Source organism: Tauraco erythrolophus, chromosome 2 (assembly GCF_009769465.1).
Source record: "Tauraco erythrolophus isolate bTauEry1 chromosome 2, bTauEry1.pri, whole genome shotgun sequence".
NCBI classification, from domain to species: domain Eukaryota; kingdom Metazoa; phylum Chordata; class Aves; order Musophagiformes; family Musophagidae; genus Tauraco; species Tauraco erythrolophus.
In genome coordinates, this window is record NC_141466.1 from 39244813 (window position 1) to 39259239 (window position 14427).

The 14427-nt window shown below is 39.7% G+C and overlaps 1 protein-coding gene across 1 annotated transcript in view; it reads left to right on the forward strand.

Moving 5' to 3' along the window:
- COL9A1 (collagen type IX alpha 1 chain) overlaps nt 1-14110 on the forward strand; it is a 70114-nt gene extending 56004 nt beyond the window's left edge. The window contains exons 31-38 of the mRNA XM_086625275.1: nt 2311-2346; nt 2450-2494; nt 4206-4238; nt 6396-6542; nt 7284-7338; nt 9412-9600; nt 12620-12697; nt 13926-14110. Coding sequence (XP_086481401.1) covers nt 2311-2346; nt 2450-2494; nt 4206-4238; nt 6396-6542; nt 7284-7338; nt 9412-9600; nt 12620-12697; nt 13926-14110 — 768 coding nt within the window. The remainder of the gene's footprint in view (nt 1-2310; nt 2347-2449; nt 2495-4205; nt 4239-6395; nt 6543-7283; nt 7339-9411; nt 9601-12619; nt 12698-13925) is intronic.
- Nucleotides 14111-14427: the final 317 nt, after the last annotated feature.

Consider the following 14427-nt stretch of genomic DNA (forward strand, 5'->3'; position numbering starts at 1 on the left):
TTACTTACTGCAGAGGATATGATAATGATTCAAAGTTACCAACACAAAATCTTAGTACAATATAGTGCAAGGTTATGCATGACAGCGGTCGCTTACCAAAGATCTCCAATTGGTAAGGGATCTGTCAGCCTCAAGGAGTAACCTTGAGAGATATCCCAGCTCAAGGGGAGATCACGGCCACACAGCCAACTGCTCAGCAAGGGGAGCTCGAGAAAGGCTCACTCAGGCTGTCATATTTATGGAATGAAATGGTTGGCTTGTAGTCAAATTTTGCGCAATGAAAAGAAAAAAAAAGCATGAGACTCATTGTCTTCCACAACTGTCTTTGTTCCTAGACAAATGAGTCTTGGAAGAGCCACCTGCTCTTCATGTGTTAATTGTACGGTTGATGTTCAGGTTTCTAAGCCCATATGCATCAGTGCTCACCATGTCTCTCCGTTCCCCAGGCCCTTTACTACTTTTGGAGCCTGAACCAGAGGGACACTAGTTTGGTCAAGGCAGTTGAGCGCATCAGTCACACATAGATAAGGTGTCAGGACATGTAGCAGAGTCAGCAATACAAAATTGTAACAATAGTGGATCAGGCTTGGGTAATCTTTCAGAGTGGTTACCCAGATACGTTGTGAAGAATGGCCAAACCCCAGTATTCACCACTTTACACTGTTTCTGATTCACATGTTTTGAATTGATTTCAGACACTCTGGTTCTCTTCTCTCTAGCTTATTAAATTAAACAGCACCTGGTCAAGACTCAGACCTTGGCACAGCAACATGATCCTTTGTACTGTTAAATAGTTAATGTAGCTCCTGGTACAGTTTTGGCTGATACTGACTGGCAGTTTCAGAAACAATTCCTGGGCATGGTTTGAGAGGGATTTTTACAAACAGATAAGCAGTATCTCAAAAAAGCGGATATTTTCATATTTTGACATCTTAACCTCTTGTCTCCATTGAAATTTTAGAAGTCAATGTAGAATAGATTCAGATAGTTTCAACTGTGATTTTTGTGTTTGCTGATACAAATATTACAGGCCAAGTTTCACAAAAGCAAAAGCTTCTCCCGTCTCAACCTTATCTGTTGGCAGTTTTGTTGCTCTAAAGAAGAGTAAGTGGAGAAAAAGAACCCCCAAACGATATTAGGTTGGAAATCAATGCCTTTTTGTGTGAGTAATTGAAAAACCTTAATAAGGCACGATTTCAAGAACACTTCGGACAAAATAGTTTCAGTGTTGTTTGACAAAGTTGGAATGTTAAATAGATCTGTGATTTTCACTGCTGAGCTTTGTGGATAATTTAGTATTGGGATCCTCTTTGACCTCAGGAACATGAGAACAAATCTGAATTCATTGAATTGTAGATGTTTCACTTGTTTGTGTTCCTGTATCTTATGTGAGTTAAATGGATCTCTGAAATGGGAGAGAAAATGCTGTATCTCCGTCTGTTGAAGGGTTTTTTTATGCACAATTATAGTTCTTTTGGAATGTATATATTTGAATGTGCACAGACTGTGAAGAACATTTAAGGATGTTGTGATTAGTTTTCTAACAAAACACAAATATTAAGATTTTCTTAAATAATACACTGTTCTACAAATGAAATACTTTTACTATAGAAACAAATTACATTCTTTAAACGAATCAAGTCATTAATTTATTCCTCTTTGGTTCCTGTCTGTCCACACAGGTATATTTTGTTACAGGATTCTAAGATGAAACATAATTTTTTTTTTTTTTAAAAAAGGAACATCAACTTTAAGATATAAGCCATTCAGCTTTGACTGTAATGATCAAAATTCTTCACGGTTCTGCTAAAAAAGTTGAGAATTAAATAGCAAGCAAGACAAGATTGTGATTGAACTTGTGGATGTCTCAGTGTGCTTATCCCACGTTAGCAGGGCTGTTACAGCCTACAGCAGTACAGAATATTTAATAGGGCTAGAAAAAGTGATATGCTTACTGGATTTTTTACTTATAACTTCTAAGCAATTTGCAGAACAGAGTTGTAACAGCTGCAAGAGCATCTGCCATGTAAAGGGGAGATCTGCTGTTTGACAGTCAGAACCTGTACCATCCAGTGTGGCAGTGGATTGTATTTTCCATGCTACTACTTGTCTTCAGACTGTCACCTTAATTATATAGTAAGATTTAAGTGTTTTCATTGTCATTCTTAAAAATTTGCAGCTTTAAAGGTCTCTTGCATTAATTCCAGATGGTAGGGAGAATTGAAGATGATTTAGTATGCTGTTAAACCTGTAATTTCAAATTCTGAAGGTTTTTGTGTTTTTTTTAATTTTCAATCTTTAACCTTTTAGGGTTCAGTCGGTGAACCAGGACCCAAGGGTGAGCAAGTAAGTCATGTTACAGGTTACTTTCAAGTCACACTAGCAAATTCTGCAGTACATTACATTGAGTAAATCTGAATCTGAACAGCATGTCTTTTTTTTGATATAGGGTGCACCTGGAGCAGAAGGAGATGGAGGAGAAAAGGGTGACTTAGTAAGGCATTATTTTCTCTTCACCTGATCTAATATTTTGTTGTTGCAAATTAAAGCTTTACAGTATTGTTGGAGTGCTTCAAGCACACGGTTTGATCATTGGAAGTCACGTTTTGGTTTTATACTAACTGGACATTGCAGAGCACAGTAGTTCTATTAGCCTGGCCATGCCATTCTGCTGCTCTGAAAACACTCTGAAATATGCATATTCTATCAGGTGTATAATGTAGTACAGGCTGCCTTAAAGGGGATGTGTGTGTGTGTATGTATATATCAGTAGATATACACCAAGCACTTATGTGTGCATATATATTTATGCATATACACATACATATAAATTCCTGGTGTTTGAGGCAGTGAGGATGAGGAAGTAGTTTAATTCAGGTGAAACAGAAGCACAGATAATAAATATCCTTAGTAAAGCAGACTTGATGGAAATATTCTGTATTGCCTTTATCTTTGGTAATAAGATGTAGCTACAGGCTGTTAGGAAGAGAGAGAATGGTCTGGGAAGAGGCTGTAGCACTGTGATATTACTGGAGGAAGGTGTATGTGCCGCAGGAGTGTGGCATGTTGTGAATTCACATGGGCAATGCCTGGGTCATGTGCCCTTAGGTAAGGAGGATTTGTTTTCCTACAGAAGGAGAAATACACTGGTTCAGTGGCGCTCCTATGGGGCTCCATCCAGCGGAGCCAGAACTTGAGCTTTCAAAATGAAGTAAACTACGCCCTATTCAAAAAGCGGTGGCCAGGTTGTGTGTTGGAAAAGAACAGTTTTTTCCTACGCTCTGAAATTCTGAAAGGCTTTTAAAGTTAATTTGCAGCCCCAGTGAGCTTGATGTCCCGTATTGCAGCTTTACCATCACTACATAGATTCCCAGGAAGCAATACTATGGGTTGTTTAAGTGTGCTGCCAGTTAGTCTGTTTTTAAATTGGTAACAGTTGTTAGTTCTGTTTCACTTATGGCATATTCATTAACACATAAAGTGACCTTTCTAACCTTTAGAAACCAATCCTTTCACCAATGATGTTTAGGAACCGGGAAAATGCAATTTTCCGAAATCTCTCCAAGAGTAGTATGAAAACACCGAAGAAGATGAGTTTATGTATTTCATTTCATAGATGATTACAAGATTTTGAAACTTCTCTTTTCCAGTTCAGAGGGAAAACTAAAAACTTCTGGGAACAGGAACTTCTAGGGGTTTGGCTTTTTTGCAGCACATTGGGTAGATACCTGCCTGGTTTCTGGTGCAGTTTTATCAGGGCTAACACAACACTGTAAAATATCTGTTATTCTGTCAAACTAGAAAATCCTGATTAAATAATGCTTCCTTTAAAGATTTCCAAGCAATCTCCTATCTAAGATTGTCCTGGTCTGTAACTGTGGTTTGAGAGGTTGGAGTCCTGTGTATAAGTCTAAGACAAGCAACACAAAACCAATTACAATAAACATGTTTTCTTATTTGTACTGTACAGAAATGTTTTTGAGAAAGGAATTTTACAAAAAACAATTCTGAAATTTAAGTTTTATTTCCAAATTAATTGTAATTCATTTGAGGTGCAATTTTGTGTAAAGCAACAAGTGCTTTGGGTGCTAAATATGTAAACTATTTTTTTAATAGAGAAAAAAATCATGTCGAGTTTACGGTATGTGTAATGTCTATGATAATGGATACTCTCTTCTAACATAGTTTGTCTTATCTTTGCTTAGGGTGATATGGGATTACCAGGAGCAAAAGGAGCTGTAAGTATAACAAATAGCACTGTTACAGAAACACAGAGATCTAATAGATCAGAGAGATAGTTTTCTGATTTAAGAAAGAAAATACAAATAATGAGCTGAGCTCTTTTTCACAGTTAAATTGAATGAGTTCCAACAGCATTTTTCCTGTTTAGATTTTGAATATGATTAATATTAAAATGAATTTGCTTTGGAAAGGAATTCACATCCTGAATTCTGAGATCCATAAGATTGAAGTATCATTCAACAGTAGTTTTCTGACCAACTCTTTACTGTTTCTAATCTTTACTCTGCAAAAAATCTGGCAACAGGACTGTTATATCTGTGAAAGCAGAAGTATGTCTGGCCCAGGTTCCTTTTTTTTTTTTTTTAAAGAAATAACAAAATGAGAGCTTTGATGTGGAAGGTGAGCAGAAGCTTTTATGTCATAAGAAAAAGAGTTTGAGAGCTGAACGCATTCTTTTATTACTCTTCATCCCTGGAAGTGTTCAAGGCCAGGTTGGATGAGGCTTTGAGCAACCTGATCTAGTGGAAGGTGTCCCTGCCCATGGCAGGGGGGTTGGAACTAGATGATCTTTAAGGTCCCTTCCAACCTGAACCATTCTATGATTTGATGATTTTGGGATCACTGAAGAGTGGGGTTGTTACAGCAGCTGACAGTTTGGGCTATGATACTAACATATCAACAGTTCTGCCTACAGGGAAGTGAGACAAAAACCCTATGCTTGTGTTCTTAGTAGCCTGTGTGACTTACTGGAAGGACGTGAGGAAGAGATAGAGTAGAGGAGAAATTGTAGTTTTCTCCCCTTAGATTTTTAAAATCCTCTTCTCTTAATGAGACCCTTGAGTGTGTATCATCCTAGTGAGTACCTACACAGGGATGAGTAATTCAGCAGGGAACCTGATAACTCGCCAGACTGGGCAAGAAAGGAATGATGGCTTCCTGGTTGTATAGTCCACGAAGGGAATTTTGCTGTCTTAATGTATCTATTGAAGCATGTACTTTAGGTTTTGTTCCGACAGGGACAGCAATTAAGCTGTCTGAGGTGCACCACGGATGGAACTGAAATGGCTCCATCTTGTGGATTTAACTGATACCACAGTTGAGTAATTTGTTCTTGAGCGTCTCCTTCAGTGATAGTGTTCTTTTTTTTCCCCCCAGTATATTTAGGAAGCTGTAAGTATGTAGGATTTTTTTTTTTTTCCCTTCTTGTTTTGGGTTTTGTTGCAGATTTTTTGTGGGTTTTTTGGTTGCTCTCTTTCTTTAGTAGTACTATTATTGATCAATAGTAGTAAAAGAACTTGTATTGAAAGTAACTCAGAGGTGCCTGTTTGCATAGGTTTCACTCTGCATGATATTTAATCATGTTTAGAAAGTTTACTGGAGCAAGAGCTACAGCTTTATTTACTAAATATACTTAAGTGGACATACTGATGTAACCATATCAATCCTTTCCCCAGTATACATGTTATACCAGTGTAACAGCTCTGTCTACCCCTTCCCTGAGGGAAATAAGCTGCATTGCATCTGTTCAAGCAGTTTGTCAACATGAGTTTGGATGAGGATGTTCCCTCCCCTATGCCAGCAAACTCAAGCATAGGCACTAGAACCTGTGTGCAGTGAGCTCTGGTTCTGACATGTAAACCAAGCAAAAATGTGTATTCCCAAGCAGCCTGGGACTAGACAATACAGGCTTATACTGTGGTACTTCCTACAAAAGGGCATGAAAGCCATTTGGAGCAAGCCAGGGAGCTGCAATTTTTGTAATTTAAGAAAGACTTAATGTCTAAAAAGGTTGCATGTGACAGGCACAAGGGCAGAAGAAGAAACCAAGTATAGAAGATCTGTTGACCAAAGATCAAGAAGATCCATGACCAAAAAAGGTCTTGTGCATGACACTATCGATACCAACTCGCCTCTTTTGACAGAATATCTTTTTTCCACTTCTCTTTCAGTGAGGAATACAGACCTCTTTTTAAGTTTATAAATCACACAACCACTGACTCCAGTCACTTATTTAAAAAGAAACTGTTCAACAACTCTATACTCAAGCATTCATTGCTTTGTATTTGCAAATAGCTCCTGTCACCATTTTGATATGTCAGAACGAGTCTCACACTAATATAGCAGCTCGTTGAATTCCTCTCTTTTGTTTTCAGGTTGGTAATCCTGGAGATCCTGGTTCCCGTGGGCCTGAGGGAAGTCGGGGACTGCCTGGCATGGAAGGGCCACGAGGCTCACCTGGACCGCGAGGCTTGCAGGGTGAACAGGGTGCCCCAGGTCTGCCCGGCAGCCAAGGTCCAGCCGTAAGTACTGTTGTAATGTGATGGGTATCTTTTGAACGCTTAGCTGTCACTCACACTACTACTTTTTTTTTTTGTATCAGGAGCTACATACACATGCAAAACGCAAGTGCCACAGTAGAGTTCGAAATACGCCATGCCTCCCAACAGACACATTTGTGCACCAGAAAAATCTTAGAGTTGTATACAGTTGGGTCCTTGGGTCCTCAGCTTCCAGTTCCATTCCATTTTCTTATGCCCACCCCACTTCTGTAGTGTGCATGTACCCTGTTTGATATGTGGGTGTATCACACATGGTATCTACCTTGTTAGTCAAATTGACTTCTGCTGGAATAGTTGCACTGCAGGGACTGGATCATCTAAGGGGATGTGGGAGCATTAAGGGGAAATGGCTTTAAATTGAAAGAGGGCAGATTTAGATTAGATATAAGGAAGAAACTTTTCACTCAGAGGGTGGTGAGGCACTGGAACAGGTTGCCCAGAGAAGTTGTAGATGCCTCATCCCTGGAGGTGTTCAAGGCCAGATTGCATGAGGCTTTGGGCAACCTGGTGTAGTGGAGGGTGTCCCTGCCCATGGCAGGGGGGTTGAAACTAGATGATCTTTGAAGTCCCTTCCAACCCAAACCATTCTATGATTCTATCTTTTATTGACTGGCCAGCATTTTTCATATCAGGCACATTTATAAAATGTACTGTGATAGCAACTGTGGGGTTTTTTTTAAATTATTGTTTTTTCAATTCTAGGGAAAAGAACCAACTGATCAGCACATTAAGCAGGTTTGCATGAGAGTCATGCAAGGTAAATATGCTAAAAAAGATTTGATGTTTCTTGTGCATTTAAATCAGGATAATCTACTCCTGTAGAGGCAACCAAGATTTTTCCCGTTCTTATGCAGAACAAATAACGTGGTCTCAGCTGGTGACCTGGCAGAAAAATCTTCCCACACATGAACGTGGACACAATATGAGGGAATATGAGAAAGAAGTCTATTTTATATATACTTTGCAGCCTTATTAAAATACCTGTTGATTCCACACTATTACTATAGTAACCAGGTGACAGACAGAGTGTTTTTATGAAATACATATATTTTGTGTAGAGATCATTTGCTATGTGTACATATATAAAAGCACACAGCTTCACTGAAAACTTATTTTGCCATTTGTACTCATATGCTATTAGATTACAGCAAACAAGCTAGGTGCAAAATAGGTTAAAAAAAGAGGAGTGCGGAGAGAGGCTTTCTGTAGATAACATACCATAAAATGAAAGCAATAGGCAGATGTTTACAAGCCTAATTATATTTGCTCAGTTATTCTTGAAAAACACACAGAAAACCAGAGCTTTTCTAATACAGTTGGGTGCATGGGATTTACTGAGTTTAAAAATTTATGCTGCCTTGTAAGCACCAAAGATACTTTTCAGTACTTGCTATTGAAGATGCCCTTAAGGATATTATGCCCTTGTAATGTTAAGAATTTGCCAGAATGAAATTGCTGCTAGTGATTTAATCTAAAAATTATCAGTAGTCATCATTGTTCCTGATAGTGGCCAAGAGAGTTGTTTTTTAAAAACAATTTCTATAAATAGGATAAAAAGGCCTTTTAAAGTGATCTTTTGAAAGACACAGTATTGAGGAGGATTATAGTGAAATCAGATATGATGCTTGAATTAATCATAACCATCAGAATTAGCAGTGAAGAGAAGGATATGGGAAAAATCCAGACTGTCTTCCTTGCGTCCCTCTTGAGAGCCCCTATAATTGTCAATGCTGTCATGCTTTTAAAAAAAAAAAAGGGGGGGAAAAAAAAGAGAAAAAAATCAGTCCAAATAGCTCCCTGAAACCTTGTCAGCTTAAAAACAACTGTAACTGAAGTTCAGCCCCCAAGTGGGCTTTGCCTGCAGATTGCTATCCCCAGTCTTCCTCATGTATCTGCCAGCCATAGTTCCTGTTTTATTTCACATCTTTTGCACCACTGCCTCCCCCTCGCCCCCTATCTTAATTTTTCTTGGTTGTGGACACAAAATAACTAGTCTTGCTAAGTCATGCAGACTTTATAGCAAATGCCTTATGAAGTTGTGTGTAGCTGTATCCAGAGAAAGTTATTTCTAAGGCATGCTTGGAAAATGGATTTAAAATCTAGAATAGAAACTTCAAGCAGAGAGGAGTGCTCTCATGCTGTTACAGCAGTGGCCTGAAAGGGAGTGAGGAAAAGGGAATAGCTAGCTTAGACCATTCCAAGGAATGGCGAGAAGATCCTATGCCTAGTGAAGAGCAAAGCTTCTGCTAATTTACCTTCAGAAAAGATCAACATAAAATGTTCATTTATTTATCAAACTTCAGCTCAGGAGCACTGATTTCAGGAGTTTCGTTCCTCTGAAAAAGGAGGACTGTACTTGCTTTGCAGGCCAATGTAGAAGATGATTGCCCTCATGCTTTTCAGCTGTTCCTTCTTGCAAAGATGGATCTTAATAAGGACTAACAAGTAGTAACTAGAGAGATATTTGCTCTTTTAAGAGGCAGCAATTGCATTAGTAAGTTTTCTTACTAGATGGTGGAAATTTAAATGACATAGAAAATTGTAAGGGCATTTCTAAATAAACCATATGCATTTAAGTCATTTGAGCTTGCAAACATTAAATGTCTAAGACAGGCTTTAGAGGGACCAGCTTCACAGTGTGCCTGTGCCAATTCCCTCTAGCAGTAATAAGATAACATCTTAAATGTAACAAACTTTTAAACTAGCATTGTACATTAGGAAGGTGCTATATTGTCATCTGTCGATATCCGTAGTGATACATGTGAGCATGGGAATCTCTCCACAGAACTTCAGATCCACTTACTGCTTAATTCCGTCCTGTTCCTTGCAGAACAACTAGCTCAGCTGGCAGCCAGCCTTAAGAGGCCAGAATTTGGTGCTCCAGGTCTTCCTGGCCGACCAGGGCCACCAGGTGCTCCAGGACCTGCTGGTGAAAATGGCTTCCCAGGACAGCTTGGACCCCGTGGCTTGCCTGGCCTTAAAGGTCCCCCTGGTGAGATCGGTCGTAAAGGTCCTAAAGGTAAGAAATTCTGTAAATGGCTTTCAGTTATTGACTGCTTGAGTTTTTTGTGGTGGGTTTTTTTTTGTTTGGTTGGTTTTGTTTTCCCTTTAGCTTACAGGTTGTGGATATACATCATACACATGTAAGTCCAAAAATATCCTGAATTAGGAACCGAAGCTGTTTCCTGTGACTGTTGCCTCACTTACCCCAGTGATCAAAGGACACATTGGCCTGGCCTCAGCAAGACTTGTTTATAAATCTGTTTTTTGTTATCAAATCACTTATACAATATAAGAAAGGACAGGCATCTGCCTGTCTAGAACTAGACTTACTTCTAGAACTAGAAGTATGCAGCTGAGTCAGATTCCTAATACTAATTTTCCCTCTCATGGACTTTTTCAATGCTGAAAAGTTCCAGCAGTGATTCTCTCTTTCCTTCACTCAATCTGGTGGGGGCCTCACTTCCATGATACTTGTGGTACCAAAAGCTAACATCAACAGTCAGATTCATTCCTTAATCTCTAGCCTGCTTTTCCAAGTCTATCCAGTTTCCCACATTACAAGTGACCGATAACAATCTGCCTCTTTTATTTGGATAGAATACTTGAGAAATTTAACATCATTGCACCCCATACCATAATCTATTGATTCTTTGGAAAGAACAAATCCATAACAACATTGACTCACCTTACACTTTACAAAAAGACGTTGATCTAAGTAAATCTCTTTTGTTCCTGACTGAGAGGGCTTGTACACCTCCAAAGGATTATACAGCACAATTTTCTGCAAAGTCTTATGACCACTATGTATGTATGAGTTTCTATTCAGCAGTGGTTTCAACTTGTTTTCTTAAAGGAAGGTTTTATTTAAAAATTGTCTTTCTGCACAAAGCTAGTCTGTCGCTGGATTAGAGCGCTTACTTTTGTTTCAAGTTTTATTTGAAAGTAAAATTGAGAAAACCGTCCAGAGAAGGAACAGAATACAAACCTTTACCGCATTGTTGCTGGAGCTCTGTTACTGTTTTCATACAATGTAATGTCATCTGTATTGGCAGAAGCAACAAAAAATTGAGATACAAAAGTGATCTGATATGCTGAATTTGATTCATCACACAGTAGGCTGCACTGTGTTTAATATTAAAAAAAATATAATCTACAGAGCATAAAAAACCACAAACAAACAAGCAAACCACTTTTTTTCCTATCATGATTGTCATCAAAGTTACTTTACACTAAAACTTGAAATACAATTACAGATACAAGAGAACTGGTGAATGCTCTCATGTGCAAGAGCTATCGTGATGGTACATGGCAGCCACCCTGGGAAAACAAAAAATCTCAATGCTTCACTCTGGGTTCCTGGTAGATACCAGAGTTCCACAGAGGTCACAGAGATGAACTGACTTTCCCTGTCATTTGAGGAGTTGTCTGAGATGGGCTTGAGAGGAAAAGAGTACCTGGGATGTGATGAAAGGGAAAAGGAGGGGGATGTTGAGAACAGTTTAGAAGGGCGTGATAAAGAGGAGAGAGAAACACATGAGATAAGAGCAGAACATAGAAAGGTACAGTGATTTTAACAGCATCAACTACAGCAGAGTCAAAAAGAGCTGGCTCAAGAAAGGAGGTTATAGTGACCTTAATCAGCCATCTGGGGTAGTGAAGGTGGGTAGAATCAGAAATAAGAAGTTGGAGAAGTTTGGGGTAACCAGCAGTAAACACTATTCCAAGGCGTTCAGTAGCAGGAATTAGCAAAAGTATATATGGGGAACTTGACACCCGTGCTTCTCGTAGCTGCATTTACACAGACAGGCTGAGTCTCGATGTTAACCCAGTGGTCTGAAGCATGAATCATAGAATCACAGAATCATAGAGTGGTTTGGGTTGGAAGGGACCTCAAAGATCATCTAGTTCCAACCCCCCTGCCATGGGCAGGGACACCCTCCACTACACCAGGTTGCCCAAAGCCTCATCCAACCTGGCCTTGAACACTTCCAGGGATGGGACATTCACAGCTTCTCTGGGCAACCTGTTCCAGTGCCTCACCACTCTCTGAGTGAAATGATAAGATTCCACCTCTAGCACCCTGTGTGCATCTTTTATTGAAACTCAGGACTTTTGTACTGACTCCTGTGATCCTTTCCATAGCTTCCTTGTTTTCTGCTGTGCCATTTCTAGGCAAGCCCCAAACTTAACAGTCTATTCCAACTCTCCTCAGTGCAGTACAGGAGAGTATGGAAATATAAAGTAAAGCTCCCCTAAATCTTATTAGACATATAATTGTGACTTTTGACTTGCAACAAAAAAAAAAAAAAAAATCCAGAGTTTACATAGGGTATTCATGAGTGATATAGAGAGAGAGATATATATACACACATACTTTTTAAGGAATATATACAGTGAACAGAATTAGAATACAACTAAAACAACAAAAAAAGCTTCCTCTTATTAAGATGCTTCTCATTTGGAGTGACATATGAGTTTGAAGAAAAGTTGGGCACCCACCAAAGAAAAGTCTCCATTATTCCAATATACCAGAACCAAGTCCTTTGTTTCACTTTTAGGAACGTCTTATGTGGATGTCAACAGAATACTGTAATGTGTGCAGGCCAGCTTCTCTTTTCTTCTCTGCACTAGCTGTCTCAAGGACCAGCACTTGAGAATTTTTACTTATTAGCGGAGTTCACGTGGTCCTGCAAAAGCCATTTGCCAGTACTGTCGGTCTGTATTCCAAAATAGCCTGTGTGGTTTCTGTCATACAGGCTACGGCATATTTCATATGGTACTTACCATCCAGCCTGAAGTGTTGCATTCTTCCCCTCCAACATGTCTACTTTCAAGTATAACTCAAATGGGGGGCAAAAAACCAAACAAATCTCAAATCTCTTACAAGAACATGTGTCAGGACATCACTCACAGATGGTAAGAATATACACAGCCTCCTGAATTTTCTGCTTGTTAGCTGTTCACCTCTGAGAGAGAACTTATTGCAGGGAATACTCCAAGCAGGCTGTAACTAATGTTTCATGAATTTGCTTCAGGTGAACCAGGAGAAAGAGGAGACAGAGGATTTCCAGGCAGAGGACTGAAAGGTTACCCTGGACCAAGAGGTCTTCCAGGTAAATATAAAAGAGGATAAAGAAGAGATATAGTAAAAATTTACTCAGAACTGATACCTCAAGCTGCCTTGAAAAGATAAAATGTGTCCATTAAGCAATAAATTTCCAAATAACTACTTCAAAGTTTTTACTTCATAGGTAATGATACAGTCACAAATCAGAATTAAAAGCTCTTTTACTAAAGAACTACCACCCCATTTATCTCAGTGTAGAAAGATTAGGGAAAAAGTATAGAAAACATTAAAAAGAGGCAATCACATACACAGACAGAGACATCCCCCCCTACCCCTGCTCTTCTTTATATAAATATATAAACATATATAACATAAATAAACGACAAAGGTCACAAACCCCAAATTATCTCACTGGCAGCCACAGCAGTCTTAGAAATCTCCATGCACGATTTAGGACATTCAAAGCACAATTCTCCTTTCTTTTTGTGGTAATTAATTGCAGTGTTATGTAATAGGGGTCCAGGACAGATTCTTGTTGATACGTGCAGCACAACTGGCCTCTAGTGGCCAGTGAACAAAAAGAAATGTTATTTCCATCAGTATCTCTCTACAAGCATGTTTCTATGTGTATATATAGACAGAAACCACCAAAATTTGTTCTCTTCATAAAAAGGAGAATAAAAAAAAATCAGTTGAGTATATACTGGTACCTAGGACGTCTGTGAGACATGAGTTGTCTTCTTTAAAAATGTATCATTGGAAGGGGCTTACTAAAATCGCTGTATTTCATCCCTTCACTGCAAATTTAGAAGTAAAAAGATACTTTAGTGCTCAGCAGTTCCACTCGAAGCATCTATTTCCCCAACTCCTCTGAGTGGAGAATAAAAAATAATAAATTCTTGGTATGTCCCTTTCTGGAGTTCTGACATAACTCTGAAGCAGCGAGTGGCATCGACCCCTACACGCACGTGGCCAAGGGGGCTGCCTGCACTGCTGCAGTTGGTTACATGGCACAGCTTTTCACAGCAGCAGGTCTGCTCCAGCACAGCTGGAGAGGGCTGGGCCTGGGATTTCATTGCTGTAGATGTCTAAACACAGCCTGGTTGTCTATCAGAGGAGAGTGGTCCCTCTAAGGAGGCATCTCGCTGGGGAATCCGCTAAGAGCAATGAAAAGCCATCTTCACACAGCTTTAGGAATGGGATATTCAGCAAAGCTACATGTATACTAAGCAAGTCATAGCTGCCAATTCTTAGACCTGCATCCTCTTTTCCAGGTGAACCAGGCAAACCCAGCTACGGCAGGGAAGGCCGGGATGGTGAACGAGGTCGTCCTGGAGTGGCAGGTCAGCCTGGGGTTCCTGGTCCTCCTGGCCCGCCCGGCCCTCCTGGGTACTGCGAGCCGTCGTCTTGCAGAATGCAGGCTGGACAGAGAGAGGGCAAGAACGTGAAAGGGCCGTGAGTGGGAAACCCAAGTGCCATCAAGTGTCTGCATCGATCTACTTCCTGCACAGACACAGACAGCTGAGGAAAAAATAAGGAATGAAGGAGAAATTCAAACCAGGAGAAACCTTTCAACCAAGGTTGCAGTAAGACATTTTTAATGCAGTGGTTGTACATTCTTTCTAAAGGTGTACTTAGCAACACAAGCTGGAACCATGGTGCTTACAGAAATACCCAGGTGATGCCTTCTGGCTCCTTCTCCCTTTGGGGGTGTGGGGGGAAAGCACTTGTCTCTCTCTTTTTTTTTTTTTTGTTAAATAGTTTCTGTGATTTCTC